Source organism: Cuculus canorus, chromosome 25, assembly GCF_017976375.1.
Source record: "Cuculus canorus isolate bCucCan1 chromosome 25, bCucCan1.pri, whole genome shotgun sequence".
NCBI lineage: Eukaryota > Metazoa > Chordata > Aves > Cuculiformes > Cuculidae > Cuculus > Cuculus canorus.
The window spans coordinates 6,611,658-6,630,324 of NC_071425.1; the positions used below are offsets into that span (position 1 = coordinate 6,611,658).

At 61.9% G+C, this 18,667-nt stretch overlaps 2 protein-coding genes across 5 annotated transcripts; both read left to right on the plus strand.

The window, feature by feature from the left end:
* Nucleotides 1-1,085: 1,085 nt before the first annotated feature.
* ACBD4 (acyl-CoA binding domain containing 4) lies at nt 1,086-10,499 on the plus strand. Of its 4 annotated transcripts, none has more exons than XM_054088339.1 (10): nt 1,104-1,279; nt 1,350-1,470; nt 2,897-2,981; nt 3,050-3,170; nt 5,058-5,171; nt 6,322-6,428; nt 7,082-7,232; nt 9,084-9,244; nt 9,567-9,602; nt 9,878-10,496. In XM_054088339.1, the coding sequence occupies exons 1-10, from the start codon at nt 1,210-1,212 to the stop codon at nt 9,986-9,988; spliced, it is 1,077 nt and encodes a 358-aa protein (XP_053944314.1). In that variant the 5' UTR covers nt 1,104-1,209; the 3' UTR covers nt 9,989-10,496. The 4 variants fall into 4 exon arrangements, with proteins under 4 accessions (XP_053944316.1, XP_053944314.1, XP_009565598.2 ...); XM_054088340.1 differs by having other exon boundaries at nt 1,135-1,254; nt 9,878-10,499; XM_054088341.1 differs by lacking the exons at nt 9,084-9,244; nt 9,567-9,602; nt 9,878-10,496 and adding an exon at nt 7,454-9,076 and having other exon boundaries at nt 1,086-1,279.
* A 1,526-nt stretch (nt 10,500-12,025) lies between these two features.
* Nucleotides 12,026-13,725, plus strand: HEXIM1 (HEXIM P-TEFb complex subunit 1). Its single transcript, XM_054088338.1, has one exon. It carries the CDS (start codon nt 12,041-12,043, stop codon nt 13,589-13,591), a length of 1,551 nt encoding a protein of 516 aa, XP_053944313.1. The 5' UTR covers nt 12,026-12,040; the 3' UTR covers nt 13,592-13,725.
* The last annotated feature ends 4,942 nt before the right edge of the window (nt 13,726-18,667 follow it).

An 18,667-nucleotide genomic window follows, 5' to 3' on the forward strand; every position in this document is an offset into this window, starting at 1 on the left:
CACACCTCAAACCCTCTGTTTAGTTTCTCCCAGTACATTGTTCCAGTGTCCCAGAGCGTCATTCCTATCCTATCCTATCCTATCCTATCCTATCCTATCCTATCCTATCCTATCCTATCCCTATCCCTATCCCTATCCCTATCCCTGTACCTATCCCTATCCCATCCCCATCCCCATCCCATCCCCATCCCCATCTCCATCCCCATCCCCACCCCATCCCCATCCTTATCCCTATCCCTATCCCTATCCCCATCTCTATCCCATCTATATTCCTATCCCTATCCCCATCCCTATTCCTTTCCCTATCCCCATCCCCATCCCTATCCCTATCCCTATCCCTATCCCTATCCCTATCCCTATCCCTATCCCTATCCCATCTATATTCCTATCCCTATCCCCATCCCTATCCCTATTCCTTTCCCTATCCCTATTCCTATCCCATCTCCATCCCCATCCCTATACCTTTCCCTATCCCTATCCCTATCCCTATCCCTATCCCTATTCCTATCCCATCTCCATCCCCAACCCCATCTCCATCCCCATGCCTGTCCCTATCCCTATCCCTATCCCTATCCCTATCCCTATCCCTATCCATCCCTATCCCTATCCATCCCTATCCCTCTCCCCATCCCTATCCCTATCTCCATCCCTATCCCTATCTCCATCCCTATCCCTATCCCTATCCCTATCCCTATCCCTATCCCTATCCCTATCCATCCCTATCCCTCTCCCCATCCCCATCCCCATCCCCATCCCTATCCCTATCCCTGTCCCTATCCCTATCCCTATCCCTATCCCTATCCCTATCCCTATCCCTATCCCTATCCCTCTCCCATCCCTTCCCCCCCCTGCAGTTCCCCTCCCGGCCCACAGAGGGCGCCGCTCTCACCCTCCTCTCCGCTCTCTCCCCATTCCCTCAGGAGGAGGCGTGCGCCTCACCTCCCCTCCAGCACCGAAAGAGTGCGCACTCACCCCTTTGGCGACGCCACCGATGTTAGACGCTCTCTGATTGGTTATTCTCCGCGAGCCTATAAAAGACGAACGTTGATTGGTCGTCTTAGAACAGCCCGGCTCTGATTCGTCCTCTCGCAGAGCCCGGATGTAAGATTACTTCTGATTGGTCTCAGGGAAGCGCCTGGATGAAAGGCGAGCACTGATTAGTTCCAACTCTCCCGCAACCCGGAAGAGAAGCGCGGCGGCGCGGGTGTCATGGAGGAACCGGGCTGTGGGGCGCAGTTCCGCGCTGCCGTTCAGGTTATCCAAGGGCTGCCTCGAAGCGGTGAGTTGGGAAGCCGGGAACGGCCCCCCGGCCCCGTTCCCGGCTCCGCTGAGACCTTGTGGGTTCGCAGGTTCCTATCGGCCTTCGTACGAGGAGATGCTTCGCTTCTACAGCTTCTACAAACAGGCCACGGCTGGGCGATGCCAGGGACCCCGGCCCGGCTTCTGGGACCCCATCGGGCGGTACAAGTGGTGAGAGAAGAGGAGCGAAGGGGCTGTGGAAGAGAAAAGGAGACCTTAGAGCAGTTTCCAGCACTGAAAAGGGCTCCAGGAAAGCTGGGGAGGGGCTCTGGATCAGGGAGGGCAGAAACAGGATGAGGGGAATGGGTTTTGGGTGAAAGGGAGTGAGATGAGATCTTAGGAAGAAACGTTTTTCTGTGAGGGTGGCCCAGGTTGCCCAGAGCAGTGGTGGCTGCCCCATCCTTGAGGTGTTCAAGGCCAGGTTGGATGGGGCTTGGAGCAATCGGATCCAGTGTGAGGTGTCCCTGGGCTTTGAGGTCCCATCCAACCCAAACCATTCTAAGATTCTACGATCAGCCCACCTTGTGCTGGTGAGGCCGTACCTCAAATCCTGTGTTCAGTTTGAGGCCACTAACTACAAGAAGCGACCTGCCAGTACCTGAAGGGGCTACAAGAAAGCTGCGGAGGGGCTGTTTACAAAGGTTGTGGTGACAGGACGAGGGGGAATGGGTACAAACTGCAGAGGAACAGATTTAGACTAGAAATTAGGAAAGAATTTCTTCACGATGAGAGTGGTGAGACACTGGCCCAGGTTGCCCAGTGCAGTGGTGGCTGCCCCATCCATGGAGGTGTTCAAGGCCAGGTTGGATGGGGCTTGAGCAGCCTGATCCAGAAGGATGTGTCCCTGCCCATGGCAGGGAGTTGGAACTGGATGATCTTTAAGGTCTTTCTAACCCAAATTATCCTATGATTCTTTGATTGCGAGGCTGGGAGTGCATCCAGAGAAAGGGAGGGAACTGGAGAACAGGGGTTATGAGGTGAAAGTCAGGGAGCTGGAGTTGTTAACCTAGAGAAAAGGAGGTTCAGGTGACCTTATTGCTTTCTACAACTACCTGAAAGGAAGTTATAATGAGGCGGGTGCTCATCTCTTCTCCCAAGTAACAAGTGAGAGGATGAGAGGAAATGGCCTCAAGTTGTGCCAAGGGAGGTTTAGATTGGATATTAGGGAAAATCTCTACTGACAGTGATGAAGCCCTGGCAGAGGCTGTCCAGAGCAGTGGTGGAGTCTCCATCCTTGGAGGTGTTCAATAAACGTGTAGACGTGGCACTTGGGGACATGGTTTAGTGGGCACGATAGTGTGAGGCTGAGATGGACTGAATGAGCTGATAGGACTTTTCCAACCTCCATGATTCTATGAACCGAAAGGGTTCTCGGGCACTGACAGAGGCTGCCCAGGGAGGTGGTGGAATCTCCACCCCTGGAAGGATTAAAAAGACAGGTAAATGATGCTCGGGGATGGTTTAGCAGAGGACAGGTGCTGTTGGACTCCATCTCTAAGGTCTTTTGCAACCAAATGATTGTATGACCCTGGGGAAACCCCAGCTCCGGTCCCCTTCACCCCCTTCCTCTTTGCCTCATGGCCACTGCTCCCCACAGGGATGCCTGGCACAGCCTGGGGAGGATGTCCAAGGAGGAGGCGATGGCCGCGTACGTGGCCGAGATGAAGAAGGTGGCCCAAAAGGTAAATGGGGAGGGGGAGAGGTGGTGGGGTGCTCGGCGGTGCCCATTGCAAGCTGCGTCCCACCCCAGATCATCGACACGGTGCCCATGGACGAGACGACAGAGGAGATGTTTGCATACTTTGAGCCACTCTACGAGGTGATCCATGACATGCCCCGGCCCCCCGAGTCCTTCTTCAAGAGGAAACAGGGTGAGTGAGAGTCGCTGTGCCCTGCTTGTGCCCAGCGCATCCCCCATCTCCGTGCCACACTCCTGGCACGTCATTCCTGCTGTTCCCTGCTTGCTTGCACACCGGTGTGGCTGTCAGCTCTGTGCTCGGCTCGTGCCTGGGCCTCTCTGTGAAGGGTGGATGGGATGGACCCACCGCGCCCCATATGACTCCCCTGCTGTTGAACTGCTTGTTTGGGCCCCACCAAACCAGCATCTCTTCAAGTGGCGCAGGTGTCTTTTCAATCTGGGCTTTCTCCCTGCAAAACATTGAGGAGAGAGCGTGAGATTTGGCCTCCAAACACCCCTTGGCCCAAATTCCTGTGCGAGGCCGGGCAGGGGACCAACTCCCATGGAGTGTTGCGGCCGGGAGGCTGGTCTTCCTCTTGGCGCTGGCCCATCTCTGGGCTGTGCGCAGGGAGTGTGGATCATCCGGTGTAAATATCTGGACAGGCTGGCCGGTTTCTGCCACAGAGTGGATATGGAGAAACTGGGGTTGAGGAACAGGGATTACTGGGGCTAGAGGAGAGTCCTTCCCAGCCTTTTCTTTCCGTGCTCATGTTGGGAGGTGGCTGGGGACCTGTGCCACCCCTGGACCGGGGCAGCCCCCGTTGTACCTGACTCGTGGGACGTGTCTGAGAGAACAAAGAGCTAGATGTGATCATCAGTCTGGAGGCCTGGCTGTGCCACATCCCCGGGGGATCAGCCCAGCAGCAGATGAGCTTTTGGGGCATACCGCAGCTGGTGTGCAAATTATCAGAGCTTTGCTCGTGTCAGAAGAATGCTGACAAAGACACCCGCTCGCTGCCTGTCCGCAGCACCTGTCCTGTGTCTGACAGCTACCGCCACCCCTGCTTCCGACAAGGATGCTGAGAACACATGGCCTTGTAGGGCTTGGCCTCAGGATGGCTGCGCCTCTGCCTGGTACCCAAGGGTTTTTCTTCTCTGTTTTGATGCAGAATTCCTTTAAAAGGCAAATAGAATCGTCATAGTCTGGGCTGGCAGGGAACTTAAATGGGGAATGGGGTTATGGGCCCATAACTCAGAGGCCCAGTGCCACTCTGCTGGCCTGGAGGGCACAAGCGGTTGGTGTTGGAGCGTGGCAGTGATGTGTGAGGTGACAGATCCCTGCCCGTGCCCCCCACCTCACAGAGCCACCTCAGGGTCACAGCACATATGCTGAGAAAGGATCTGGGGGCAGCGATGGGCCCTGGTGCAAACTCCGTTGTGGGATGGGGGCTGTCCTTGTCCCCCTGGTCTGGGCTCAGGATGTCCCACCTGGGTTGCTGTGGTGGTAAAGGCAGGCTGGGAACGCAGGCCTGGCGCAGACGGTGGCGCCACAGCCCTGCCCGGGCAGGAGCAGGGAGCAAAGTCCCCCGGCTGCTGGGAATGTGGCTGGGCTTAACCCCATGGGCTCCATGGGGCGATGGGAAGGGCTGGATCCTGGGCAGGCAGCTGCCCTGTGCCCTCCTGGGCTGCTTGGCAAGGCTTCTTGCATTAGGCTGTGTTCGTTAGCCTGCCTGTGCCCTGCCAGCAGACGGGGATGGTGGCATCACCCATCGGTGTTTACCCAGCGGCTGGTAAACTGTGCTGCTCCCTCTGCCACAGGGGCCTGGGCGACAGGGACACCCCTGAGACCCCGTGTGGGCAGGGGCAGACCCTGCTGACTGGTTGAGTTCACACGATTCCAAAGCCCTCAACTGAAGCCGGCTTCTCTCCGTCCCTGCCAGCTGATGGCTGTGTCCGGAGGCTGCCACGAGGGTGGCCCTACCTCCACGTGTCCCCCGGCCACGCTGGCCAGGAAGCAGTGCCGAGCACAGCACCTGCAGAGCTTTAATTCTCCTTTTTTTGCCCCTCTTTCTCCATGCAGGCAGCCGGGAGCAGCTGGGAGACCCCAGCCAGGATGAGCCAGTGAGCAGCCCAGCTCTGGAGTGCCCCGAAGACCCCGTGCCCCAGGAGCAGCGCAGCAGCCAGCACGTGCCAGGTTGGTCTCCCTGGTGTGACCAGGCAGAGACCCTGCGGAGGAGGCACTGGCGACAGGGCTGAACCTCCAGCTGCCCGCAGAGGTGTTGGCTTCAGGCATGGCTGCTCCGACCCTGCCGGTGTTCCAGGCGCTGCCTGAGTCACAGTGAGCTGGAGTTGTTCTCCGAGCCGGGGTGACGCTGAGCGTGTTGATTTGCCTCTGACCTGTGTGAAGGGGCCTGATTCTGCTAAACCGCAGTGAGAAGGGGAGGGTGTTGCCCCATGGACTGGGAAAACATCACCCTACAACATTCGTGTTCCAGGAAGGGATGTGAAAACATCACCCGTGCTCCACGAGGGGTTGTTCTCCCTTTACTCGAGCCAGATCTGTCCCTTCCACGGCACTGCGGAGCCCCAGCCCTCGCTCCCTGTGCCATGATCAACACCTGGGTCCTGTTTTTTCTTGCACAGCCCTTCGTACACTCGCCCACCACCACCGTGTGCTTCCCTCGAGGGTACATGCGGCTCTCCTGGCCCAGAGGGGCCTCTTGCTGTGCCCAGGGCTGGGTAGGTGCTCCAGAGAGGCGTTCCTGCCATCGTAGCCCTCCCCTGAGGAGCATACATGATCACCAAGCAAGCACCGGCATCCAGGCCTTGCCTGTCCTTGAGTTCACCGGGGCCACCAGCGTGTGGGGAGCTGGGCAGCTTCCCTGCTGGCTCAGTGGCAGCCGGCATCGTGCGAACGGTCCCTGCTCCCTGCCGGAGCAGACAGGGCCACGGATCCTGCTGGAAGGGCTCCACCGGACCAGGGTTTTGGCTGGTGTGAGCCACGCGTGAGCAGAGAAACCCACCCTAAAATGTCACCGTATTGGGGCATGCCCGACGGTGAGCAGGACTCTGTGACGCTGTGGGCAGGAGAAGGGGAAATTCCATCCTCAAATTCCATCCTTGGATTCACGGCCACAATCCAGGGGTGGTAACAGAGCCAGTTCATCCGTCCTCTGTGCCTCAGTTTCCTTCTCCTCCTGCCTCGCCTTGTGCACACAGATGCTGCCTGTCTGCCCGCTTGCGGATCTTGCGGCTGTGCTGAGCTTCTGCTGCTCTTCGGACACGGCCGGAATGCCTCTGCCATGCTGGTGCTGCTGCGGCTGAGCCGTGTGCTTCCCTTCCAGGAGGTGGGCTGGCTCCCACCACCGAGGCGCTTGAGGGTAGCCAGGTGACCAGTGACTCCGAGGGGGACGTGTACTGCGATACCCTGGAGCGGCTGGAGCCGGAGCAGGTAACGGAGGGCTGGGAAGCGCCCGGCTCCCGCTGCACCGCGGTGGAGGCTCTGCCAGCCCTGCCCTGCCTGCACGGGACAGCCCGATTCCTCCGGATCACCACCTCTGCGCGCTCGGCGCTGCCATCCTGAGCCCGGCAAGACTCCTGGAATGTACGGGGCCACCGCTCGGTGCTTTGTGTCCCTCTTGGAGCCTGGGCTCCATCACCCAGGGGAGAGCAAGGAGCCGTCACCGTGCACAGCCCCCATTCCAAGGCGCAGCTCGGTGGGCGGCTGGGGCTGAGCGAGGCTGGGAGCCCCGCGTGCGGCTGCTCTGGGCACCTTGCTTGCACCTCTGCCATGCGTTCTCCCTGCTACAGATCCAGCGGGGAGGAGGGAGGAAGCTGCCTGGCTTCTCCCTGGGAGCAATTTCACTGCCTTGAGCCATGGCACAATCATTGCTTTCTTGGGATTCTGCTCTGCCACCTCCCAAACCGTGGTGGGATTCGGTTTCTCTCAGCCCCACATGCCCTCCACCACCAAAAATGCCACTGCGGGGCAGAGAGAGAGACCCCACCACCACCCTGGCATTGCCTGCCTCCCGCTTGCCGCGCTCCCACAGCTCCAGGGAGGGGAGCGGGGGTCTCAGGGCCCCTCTTCTCTCCCCCACGCAGGCTGGGCAGCCGCTGGGGCTCTCCCCGAGCGGTGGGCAGGCTGAGCCGGAGCCCCCGAGGCCCCACGATACTGGGCAGGGGGAATGGGGTGAAGGCAGAAGACTAGAGGGGAGGAGCAGCGCTGGCCTCGCAGCCCTCGGCTCTGAGAGAGGTGGGTGCAGCGTTTGGCTCCTTCCCGCTGCTCCCTCCCCACCTCCCAGCGAGCAGGGCTGGATTCTGGCGGGGCTGAGCAGAGAGGCGAGGGCAGAGCGTGGAGAGCACAGGATGACTCCGGCACCCACGGGTGCAAAGAAGTCCTGAGCATCCACTCTCTTCACCCCTCGGTCCCTTGTGTTGCCCATTTCTCTCAGTGGTGCTAAATTCCCTAAACAGGGAGGATGGGTCCCTGGCTGCTTGTTCCCAGTTCCTGGCGCCTTTGGATGCGGGTGGTGCCTGGGGTGAGCTCTCTCATCCTGGAGGCACCAGGACACCTCGTTCTGCAGCACCGCTCCCCACACCATTGCTGCCAGCACCTTGGAATAATCAGCCCCTGTGCCGTGCCGATGCACTGAGGGGACCGGGAGCCTCTCCTAGACATATCCTGGGTGTTTTCTGCTCCAGGAGGGCATTGGGAGACTCTCCTAGATGTATCCTAGCTGTTTTCTGCTCCAGGAGGGCATTGGGAGCCTCTCCTAGATGTATCCTAGCTGTTTTCTGCTCCAGGTTGGCATCAGGAGACTCTCCTAGACACATCCTGGGTGTTTTCTGCTGCTGGGAGCCTCTCCTAAAACATATCCTGGCTGTTTTCTGCTCCAGATTGGCAGCAGGAGACTCTCCTAGATGCATCCTGGGTGTTTTCTGCTCCAGGAGGGCATTGCCACCCTCGCTGTGGGCTGGCAGAGGTGCTGCTGCCACCTCACCTGGTCACCCCTCTCGCCTTCCCAACTGCTCAACCTTGGGATCTAACTGGGACCGAGCGGGGCTGGATTGTCCCAGGGTGCCAGTGTGGGGGCTGGCAGCACGTCCTTGCTCGCCCCACGGATTATCCAGGGCCTTGTCGGAGCCCGAGGGGCTGGCAGGGAGGCAGTGGCACCCTGGTGAAGCGAGGTGTCCATGTTGGCGGGGCGGAGGTCACCTGCTGTGCTTGGGGCCGTGAGGGGTGCTCAGCCTGACCTGAGGAGAGTGAGGGGCGCTCAGCCTGTTCTGGGGTCCCTGAGGAGTGTGAGGGGTGCTCAGCCTGTTCTGGGGTACCTGAGGAGAGTGAGGGGTACTCAGCCTGTTCTGGGGTCCCTGAGGAGAGTGAGGGGTACTCAGCCTGTTCTGGGGTCCCTGAGGAGTGTGAAGGGCGCTCAGCCTGTTCTGGGGTCCCTGGGGAGTGTGAGGGGTGCTCAGCCTGTTCTGGGGTCCCTGAGGAGTGTGAGGGGTGCTCAGCCTGTTCTGGGGTCCCTGGGGAGTGTGAGGGGCACTCAGCCTGTTCTGGGGTCCCTGGGCAGAGTAGGGGGTGCTCAGCCTGTTCTGGGGGTTCCTGGGGAGAGCGGGGCGGGGGCCCAGCCTGACCTGGGGGTCCTCAGGGGGCATGAGGGGCACACCCCCTGTCCTGGGGTCCCTGTGAGCATGAGGGGTGCTCAGCCTGACCTGTGGATCCTTGGGGAGATTGGGGGGCACTCAGCCTGCCCTGGGGGTTCCTGGGGAGAGTTGGGGACGCCCAGACCCCAGAAGTAGGGGTCCCCAGGGGGTGTGAGGGGCACTCACCCTGCCCTGACCCCCATGGCTCCTGTGAGCATGAGGGGTGCTCAGCTTGCCCTGGGGAGACTGGGGTCCCTGCGGAGAGTGGGGGGCACTCTGCCTGCCCTGGGGGTCCTTGGGGAGCATCAGGGGTGCTCAGCCTGCCCTGGGGGTCCCTGGGGAGCATCAGGGGTGCTCATCCTGCCCTGAGGAGAGTGGGGGGCGCTCAGCCTGCCCCAGGACAGCCACCTGCCCTGTGTGCCCCCCCTGAGCAGCCCCCATCTGTGCACCCCCACAGATCTCCAGCTGTCGGGGGGCCACCAGGATGCCGCGAGTGCCCCAAAGGGGCTGCCGGCAGAGCTGGACGCCCGCGTGGCCGTCACCGTCCGAGCCCTTCAGTGCGATATGCAGCGAGTGCTGGAGCGCCTGAGCCAGCTGGAGACGCTCGCCGCCGCGCAGGTACGCGCTGGGCGGCCATGTGCCAACGCCAGGCCGCGATGCCCACGCCGGCGCAGGCCGTGTCCGCGGGGTTTGGCTCTGATCCCTGGACACGGGCAGCTGGAGAGTCCGTGGGGTTTGGTGACACAGCCTGAGGCTGGCGCCGCTCTGGTCCACCCTGGGGTGTGGGCAGGGAGCCTCTGCCCCCCTCATTTTCCCCCTCCCGGGTTCTCGCTCCATCCAGATCCCTCCTTTCTGCCCATCCCTTCCTTCTCCCGGGGATGTGGGGGCTGGAAGGGGGTGCCCAGCCCTACCCACACCCCAAAGTGCTTCTCTCTCGCAGGGCGCCGCAGCGGGGACCCCGGCTCCTGCCCTGCAGGTGAGTCGGAGGGGGCACCGGGGGTCGGAGGTGGCACTGGGGGGTGGCCCTGTCACTCCTGGGGGGAAAAGGTCCCTCCGTGGGGGAGCACGGGACGTCCCTGGGGATGCAGCCGGGTGCCGGCAACATCGGCGTTGATGCAGGCGCTGGGAACGATGGCGTCGATGCCAGCTCCTGCAGGATGGCAGCTGCGACGAGGGCTGCCACCACCTAACCGGGGGGCAGGTCTGGTCACTGTAGTGACACCCCTGTCCCCCTCTCTGTCCCCTCGCCAGGCAGTGGCCCCATGGCCCCTGGCCGTCTCCCCACACACGCTGCTCTTCCTCATCGCTTGGCCCTTCGTCACCCAGTGGCTGCTTCGCCGCTGGCAGGGCAGGAAGAGGTGACGGCCGCATCCCGCTGCCACCCCTCCTTCCCGACCAGTTTAGGAGCTGGGGAAGCACCATGAGATCCAGGAGGGCACGGCTTGGCCTGGTAGCGGGGTCTGTGCCGGCCGGGACCCCAGCCCCGAGGGAGGGGAAGCCACCGCACACGCCGCACGCCGCCACTCTCAGGGTCTCACCAGCACCGCCGGGATGGCAAAGGAAGGGGAGCGGGATGGGGGACCCCCTCATTACCACGGGCACAGCCGCCGTCCCGGCCCCACAGACGCTTCCATGAAGTGCTTGGGCATCGGAGCCCCCGGAATTAAAGCTGCCTTCTGCACCCGGGCCCTGCCTGCTGCCTGTCCCCACGTCCCCTCGTCCATCCTGGCCATCCCTGCAGCCAGAGGACCCCCATGTCCCTGCTCCATCCTGGACCTGCAGCCCCACCCAGTCCCCGCAGCGAGGGGACACCTGTGTCCCCCACCCCAGCCTGGGCACCCCTGCGGGGTGTCCCCCTGCCCCGGCCTCTCCTCCATCCTCTCCCGTCCTCATCCTTAATGTCCCCCCACCCCACACAACACTCTCAGCCCCCATAGCCCCCCCCAACCACAGGCACCCCTATAGCCCCTCGCTGCCCCCCATGGCTCCCCCTCCCAGTCTCCCCATCACCCCCCCAGTCCCCCTGGGCCTCCCCATCCACAACCCCCCCATCCATCCCCCCCAGGTCTCCCCCCCATAGCCCCCCTCGAGCCTCCCCCTTGCCACGGCTTCCCCATAGCCCAGCCCTGGTTGTGGGGCACCCATGGGCCCCCCCCTCCACATCTCCCCCCCCCAGTAGCCCACCACCATCCACACCCCTCAACCCCACCCCCATGGCCCCCCAGTCAATACACCCCCCGCCCATGCCCACCCTACGCCTCCCCCCATGGCCCCATCCCTGGCTCCCCAGTGCAGGGAGGCTCTGACACAGCCCCCCCACGGGTCCCCCCCACCTTCCCCCTCGGCCACTCCATCCACCCAGACCCCCATAGCCCCCCCATGTTCCCCTATCCAGCCCCCATCCACACCACCCATAACCCCCCCAGACACTCCCCCGCCATGTCTCCCCCCATCCTCACCCTCCCCCATAGCCCCCCCCAGCCCGGCCTCTCCCCCGTGGGGCCCCCAGCGCAGGAAGGCTGCGACACAGCCCCTCCCGTGGGTCCTCCATGCCCCCCCCCCGTACACCCTCTCAATGGACCCCCCCATCCAGCCCCCCCATAGCGCCCCCCCGGACCTTCCCCCCCCCTAAGATCCACACACCCCGATACCCCCCCCGGCCACCCAATCCAACCCAACCCCTCCAGACCCCTCAGGTCCCCCTCCCTGCCATGCCCCCCCTTCATCCACACGCCCCCCCAGCTCCCCCATCATCCCCCCCCCCCGGCCACCCTGTTCCACCCCCGCAGCCCCCTCCGGTTCCCCCTCCCTGCCATGGTCCCCCCATCCACACACCCTATAGCTCCCCCCTTTCCCCCCCTCCAGCCCCCAAAGCCCCCCCTTGAACCCCCCCATCCCCACTGCCCCTCCGACTCCGCCCCCAGCCCCGCCCCCGGGGCACCCAGCGGGGTCCCCCATGGCCCCCCATCTCCAACCTCTCCACCCCCCCCCACGCCCACCCAATCCAACCTCCCCCTTCTCCATAGCCCCCCCATCCTCGTCCCCCTCCCCCCCGCCATGCCCCCCCCTCTCAGCCCCCCCAGCCCCGCCCCCGGGGCCCCTGTCAGGCTCGGGCCTCCTTCCCCCCCCTCAAACCCCCGCTAAAAGCGGCCGCGGTGCCTTTAAGCCGGGACTTCTTTCCGCTCAGGTTTGTTTACATCTGCTTCCGCGCAGCCGCATCCTCTCCCGCAACCGAAGCGGCTCCGGGATCCCTCCGCCCGCCCCCTCTCCCTCGACCCCGCTGCGACCCCACCCTCCCCACCCCCCCACCCCGCTCCCCTCTCTCCAAAGCCCCCGAGGCTCGGGCCGGCGGGGCCGCAGCACGGCGCCTCCTCCGCGGCGCGGGGACTCCTTTCGGACCGGCCCATTCGCGGGATGGGGGGCGCCGGGGGTTCTGCCCTCGTCGCGGAGCTGAAGGTCGCCGGGCGCGCGCAGCCCCGCGCACGAGGGCGCCCCCCGCGCGCGTGGTACGGCCCGGCCCGCCCCCGCCGCGCTGCCATTGGCCGCGCCCGCGCGACTGACAGCCCCGAGCGGCCCGTGGCGCCACCGCCCCCCGATTCCGCGGCTGGGGGGCGTGGCCAATCGCGATGCCACGCCCCCCGCGCCTTCCCATTGGCCTCGGGGAGGGACGGCGGGGGCGGGGCGCGCAGCGCGCGTGCGCGGGGCGGGGCGGCGCGCGCGCGTATATATAAGTCGCGGGAGCGGGCGGGGAAAGGCAGTCGGGAGCGGGCGGCGGTGGCGGCGGGCGAAGGGCGCGGGGGAAGGGGGGACGGTTGCGGCGCGTGCCATGCGCGCGGGGGGGCGGGCCCGGCGGCGTTAACCCCTCAGCGGCCGGTAGAGGCGGCAGGAGCGGTGGTGACCCCCGGGGCCTCGGCCCCAGGGCATGGCCTGAGGGCGCGGGGGGAGCGGCCCCATGCGGCGCGGGTAGCGCCGGGCCCCCGGGGAGCGGAGCCGAGAGCGATGGCAGAGCCGGAGCCTCGCAGCGAGCCCGAGTCCCGGTGCGAACCGGAGCCTCGCAGAGAGCACGGGTCCCGGGCTGAGCTCCAGAGTCCCGAACCGGAGCTTCGCGGCGAGCCCGAGCCCCGGCGCGAGCCGGAGTCCTGCAACGAGCCCGAGTCCCGGTGCGAACCGGATCCCCGGAGCCAGCCCGAAGCGGAGCCCGATGAGCAGGCCGAGCCCCCGGCGGAGCCCGAGCGGCTGCCGCCCCCCGGTGCCGAGGAGGCGTCGGGGCGGCCGGGCGGAGCGGGGCGCCCCGGGCTGGGCCCGCGGTACCGGCCGCCGGCGGGAGGCGGGGGTCGCCCCGAGGAGTGGCCGGTGAAGAAGAAGCACCGTCGGCGTCCGTCGAAGAAGAAGCGGCGCTGGAAGCCGTACTCGAAGCTAAGTTGGGAGGAGAAGCAGCAGTTCGACGAGAGGCAGAGCCTGCGCGCGTCCCGGCTGCGGGCGGAGATGTTCGCCAAGGGGCAGCCGGTGGCCCCGTACAACACCACGCAGTTCCTGATGGAGGACCACGACCAGGAGGAGCCCGACTTGAAGACCGGGCTGTACCCGCGGCGGGCGGCCGCCAAGTCGGACACGAGCGAGGAGGATTTCCTGGAGGAGGCGGCGGACGAGGACGGGGGCAGCGACGGGATGGGGGGAGACGGGAGCGAATTCCTGCAGCGGGACTTCTCGGAGACCTACGAGCGGTACCATGTGGAGAGTCTGCAGAACATGAGCAAACAGGAGCTGGTCAAGGAGTACCTGGAGCTGGAGAAGTGCCTGTCCCGCATGGAGGAGGAGAACAACCGGCTGCGGCTGGAGAGCAAGAAGCACGGGGGGGAGGCGGAGGCGGCGCGGGTGCGGCAGCTGGAGCTGGAGGTGGACAGGCTGCGAGCCGAGAACCTGCGGCTGCTGCGGGAGCGGGACCGGCCCGGGGCGGCCGAGTGAGGGGGTGCCGCCGGGACCCCCCCCCTTTTGGGGAGGGGACGCGGCTGGGATCCCCCTTTTGGGGAGTGGGAGGGGAGTGCCCCAAGTGACCCGGGAGGGGTTGGGATAGGGGAATGGGGAGGAGCACAGCCTGGACACCCTCTTTGGGGGAGGGGGTGGCACAGCCTGGACACTCCCTTTTGGGGAGGGGGGTACACGGTTGTGGCCCCCCCCTTCTTAGGCGGTGTCAAAAGGGGGGGTAGAGTTGGGACTCCTGAGTGACTTGGGGGGGACACAGCCTGGATGCCCCCCAATGGGGGAGGGGCCGTGGCTGTGACCCCCTTTTTCTGGGAATGGAATGGGGAACAGCTGTGACCCTTTGAGGAGGGGGGGGTGCAAATGTGACACTACCTCCCCCAGGTGACTGGGGTGGGTGGGATGCCCCTCTTTGGGAATGGGGAGGGACACAGCCAGGACCCCCCCTCTTTGGGGGGGGAGGATATGTGGCTGTGCCCCCCCTGCCCCCTTTTTGGGGGTATGGTAGGGGGACACAGCCAGGACCCCCCCTCAAGTGACTTGGAGTACAGATGAATGGGAGGGCATGGCCAGGACCCCCCCCTTTTTGGGGAATGGGGCTCATGGCCATAGCTCCCCTGTTTTGATGGGGAGGGACACATATGGCTGGGGACACCCCCCCCCCCGTTTTTGGGGGAGGGACAGGACCTGGCCAGCAACCCTGCTTTTTGGGGAGGTCCTGGTTGTGCCCCCCCCCCTTTTGGCTGAGGGGGGTAAATGGTGGTGCCCCCTCTTTTGGGGGTGGGACACAGCTGTGCTACCCCCTTTTTAGGGGGGTGGGAGGGGGACACAGCCAGGACCCCCTTTTTTGGGGGGGGGATGACGTCTGGGCAAGAGTGGGGTCATGGTTTATTATTATTTTTTGTGTCTAAACCAAAAACGTTCCCATCCCCAGGAAAACTGTAAATTGGCCAAAACTGACTATAAAAAAAAAGTATAGAGGTCTAATAAATTTAATTACTTGTAACTGTACTGTGTTCGGTGTCGTTTCTGGAGGATGTGCAGGATGGCGTTCCCAGGGGGATATGTTTGGAGTTGTTTCCATGCTGTTCAAACTGCTCTGTTCGATTAAAGTTAGCTGCCATTTCCCACTTAACCCTTTCTGTTCTTTTTTCCTCACTTGTAATGCCCTTCCTGGAGCTGAAATGGTTGAAATGCCTGGAAGAGGGGTTAAAAGAGTTTAATATTCTGTGTATGATGGACACGGCTCTGTGGTAACACCCTGAAGTGTGTTAAACTACTTAAACCCAGCCCTGTTCCCCCCCACCCCGAGGTCCAGAGGAACCTAATTCTGTTGGAAATGGGGGCCAAAACTGCCCAAAAAAGGGGAGCGAGGGGAAAACTTCAAGTTTTGGAGCAGGCCAGGGAGAAGTTTTGGTTGCCAGCGCTTGGCTCTGAAATGGCTGACGGGGAATGGTGGAAGGTGCAGGGAAGGGACGGGGAGAAGCAGCCTGGTCTGGGGAGGATTTTGGGAGCATCAGGTAAATAAAGGATAAAGAAGTCCCTTAATTTGGGTGTAAATAAAAGGCAAAGGAAGTGAGAGGCCCGGGGTTGTGCTGTGGTGTAATCCAAGGCTGTCAGCTCAGCGTTGGGAGTGAAATGGGTACCCAGAGAGCAGGGGATCAGCTGGGATCACCACCCCCCTCAGCCAGGAAAATGTTTTTTTTTTTCTAAAGAATAGCAGGATTTGAGTCCTAGGGGGTGGGAAAGGTGTCCCCAGAGCAGTGTGGGGAGAGTCCTGCTGCTAGGACTTGGCTGTGAGGATCATGGTTTCCAACAACAGTCTGGGGAAAGCCTGGCCTGCTCCGGGCACAGGCTGGCATCGCAGAGAGGAAAAGGACAATTCTTCGAGGGCCACTTGCTCAGGAGCCGAGCAGCCACTTGTGCTCGCTTCCCTCGGCCATGACATCATGCAGCAGTGCAGGGAGGCACTCCGAGCCGGGATCCTGCTGGCCAGGGAGAGCTGGGAACTCCCAATCCTCCTCGTTCATCCTGGTGCTTCTTCCCAGCAATTCCCTCTCCGCACTTGTGCTGCCTATGATCCTCATTTTCTCTGGAGGCAGGATAACCATGTGTGTCTGAGCTCCGGCGGTGTCACTCCCCTTCATGGATCCCAGGGAATGCAGCTCCCAGCACCTGAGGGACTGAGAGGCAGCACAAGGAAACCGAATGAGCTCCACATAGCAGTGTGGCTGCCAGCGAGCAATGGCTGCAACCGGGTTCAGAACCCCACAGGGTTTGTCCCCCACCCCTTCACCCCAAACCTGTCACCTTTAACTCCCAGGAACAAATTGTCTGAGTTCTCTGCAAATCCTTTAACAAATTGAACTAAAACACCCAAAATGGCCTGTAAGGATGGACTCTCCAGGGGGCTGTGACTCTACCAGCCCTGCCTACTCCACTCCACGCTGTCTGAAGGAAAAGGAATCTTCAGACAAAGCTGGTTACACCAACCCCACCTCTGGCATGTCACACGGCACGTATCCTTGCAAAGGCTCTTTCCACCTCCCATGCCCAAATATCCCAGCAGACATGAACCGACACCACATGGGGTGCTCTGAAACCTCTGAGGGGGTCAGGACCAGGCAAGGAGCTCGCTGGCACTTGGCGTCCCCAATCCCAGGAGAGATGTCCCCACGTCTCTGCCTGGAGCCAGTTGGAGAAGACGCTCTCAGTGGCCGCTCAACTGTTTTGAGGGGAACACATGAAATCTTGGAGGTGCCACAGTGCTGGCTGGGATGGGGTCAAGGGCCTCTCTGGTGTGTACCAGCCCTCTGAAGCACATCCTTTCTCTCCCTGGTGGCACTTCGGTCTTTTCAGGGTTGTGGAGCCAAATGGCTGTTACTCCGGCTCCTCCAGTGAGCCCAGGAACCCCCTGATCTCCCCAACCGGGCTGTGCCTTGGAGCGGATGAGTTTGCCTGTTGGAAATCAACCTGGGGCTGAGCAGTGGGAAGAAGGATTTGCTTTGTGGCAATACGGCTTGAAAACAGAGCGCAGAGGGACCCTCTGGCTAAGGGACCTTCACAGCTCCTCCCCTCGCGAGGGTTCCCCGCTTGGTCGTAAGGAGAAATAGGAATGCTCGCACCAAGGCAGAAGCCAAGGGGATGAACACATCCCACCAGCAGCGACGGCTGTTTTCCAGCGCAGGAAGGACAGAGCAGGTCCCTGAAAACGCTGCCGTCTGCAAGGAAATAAAAAAAGGAAGTAGTCCATCTTACCAGCCCAAAGGGAAACCCGAATCCCGCCCCTTAGCACCGGCTGGAGGGGATGTGCTGCTGCCAGCCCTCAAAGTTTCCAGCACTGGGCTGGCAGTGCTCACTGGAAGGGCAATCAGCTCCTGAAGGCCATTAAACCCGGCTGTCAGATGTCCTGGGTTTATGAATCAGGGATACGGTGCTCACAATGATGCTGTTACCCTGCTTAGACTTGCACTAATTGCATTTACTTTCACGAGGTTTACACTCTGAGGATGCACACCACCATTCTTTGGGCTATCCTGGCGATTCCGTGCCGCAATGCCAGCAGCGTTAACCTGTGGCACAGCTAGAACCACGCACAACGAGGCCATCGCCAACAACCTGGCTGCTGTCAGCCCATCCGCAACACCTCAACCCCTGTCTGAGAGGATCAGGCCCTTCCTGAGCTTGCTGCCCGCTCCCACCCTGCAAAGCCCTCTGACAACCCGGGCAGGTGCAGGGCACGCGGCTCCAGCTCAGGTAACCCCACTTATTTTGGTAAAATTGACCCAGAATTAGATCTTTGTCTGTTGTGCGAATACACAAAGATAAACCTGCCTGCTTTTATAGCACAGCAATTCCTAACAATACAAAGCTTCCGAGTTTAGGGACCCAATAAAGCAACCTGGGAGTCAAAAATCACCATGAGAGCCAAAACAACAAAGCTGCTTCCTCAGAAAAAGAACATCAAGTGCATAAAGGTAAAATAATCCTGGTTTTAACTGGAAAAGTGCACATTTGACAGCACAATCTGGTACCAGAAGCCTCCAAAATCTCACTGGTTCTACATGTAAGCCGAGTCCCGTGGATACCAGGGGATGAGCCATCACAAGCTCCCTTTTGCAGAGGGAAGAAAACGTGGCCGAGGCACTCGATTAAAGAAACCCAGCCTGTGACTACACTGGGAGCTCAGCCCAGGCTCACCGGCTACTGGGAACTGAGGGTAGATGCTACTGCTGGCTCAAAAATACCCTGGCACTGAGCGTTTTTATTTGAAAAAGTGGGGTTTTTTTTAAGGAAGAAAAAAAAAAACCCAAAACAGGTTTTTCGACTTTGCACAGGGGAAAAAAAAAAACCCCACACTCAGCTGTTTCTACAGCTTCCAGCAGCCAAAGGAGGGGCACCGATAACTCCAAGACAAGGTCCGCTCCCATTTATTATCAGCTGGAGAAGTTACCCCTTCCACCCTGGCAACGCTTTTGTTTCTTGGTCTCTTAGGGCTCTGCGGCGGCAAAGCCGCTGCCTCCGCAGCAGGGAGGCCATGTTAACTGCGATCCACTGGATCTCGGGGGGGGGATTCCCTTTGGGAATCTGTCCGTGGTTTGGCTAGAACGTGTGAAACAAAGGATTAAAACCCAGGGGGTATTCTTCCCTGCCGCGGCCACACCAAACAGTTAGGGAAACGTGTTCCCTAACCCAAATTTCGCTTTCCACCTAAAGCCATGCTGTTCCCCGCTCGGGGCTGGGCCGAGGCGGGCGCAGCCGGGGTTGCTGCTGCTGGGCGGCTCTCAGACCCCCTTTAAAGCGGGTTTTGCTCTCTAAACACCCCCCAGAGCCGTGTAGGCAGCGCTCAGACACTCTTTAAAACCAGTTTTGCTCTCCAAACCTCCCCCCACAGCCGAGTAGGCAGCGCTAAGACCCCCTTTAAAGAGGGTTTTGCTCTCCAAACACCCCCCAGAGCCGCGTAGGCGGCGCTTTCCCAGCGTAGCGAGGCCCGGCCAGGACTCTCCCGCCCCGCCGCGCCCTTAGACCCCGCGGGGGCACCGGCCCGGCCCGCAGCACCGT

Excerpts from the sequence above, each read along its gene's own strand:
- ACBD4 (XM_054088339.1), top strand. The coding sequence starts at position 1,210 with ATGGAGGAACCGGGCTGTGGGGCGCAGTTCCGCGCTGCCGTTCAGGTT. Across the intron at positions 3,171-5,057 it reads CTTCTTCAAGAGGAAACAGG|GCAGCCGGGAGCAGCTGGGA; the intron begins GTGAGTGAGAGT and ends TTCTCCATGCAG. Across the intron at positions 7,233-9,083 it reads AGCCCTCGGCTCTGAGAGAG|ATCTCCAGCTGTCGGGGGGC; the intron begins GTGGGTGCAGCG and ends GCACCCCCACAG.
- HEXIM1 (XM_054088338.1), top strand. The coding sequence starts at position 12,041 with ATGGGGGGCGCCGGGGGTTCTGCCCTCGTCGCGGAGCTGAAGGTCGCC.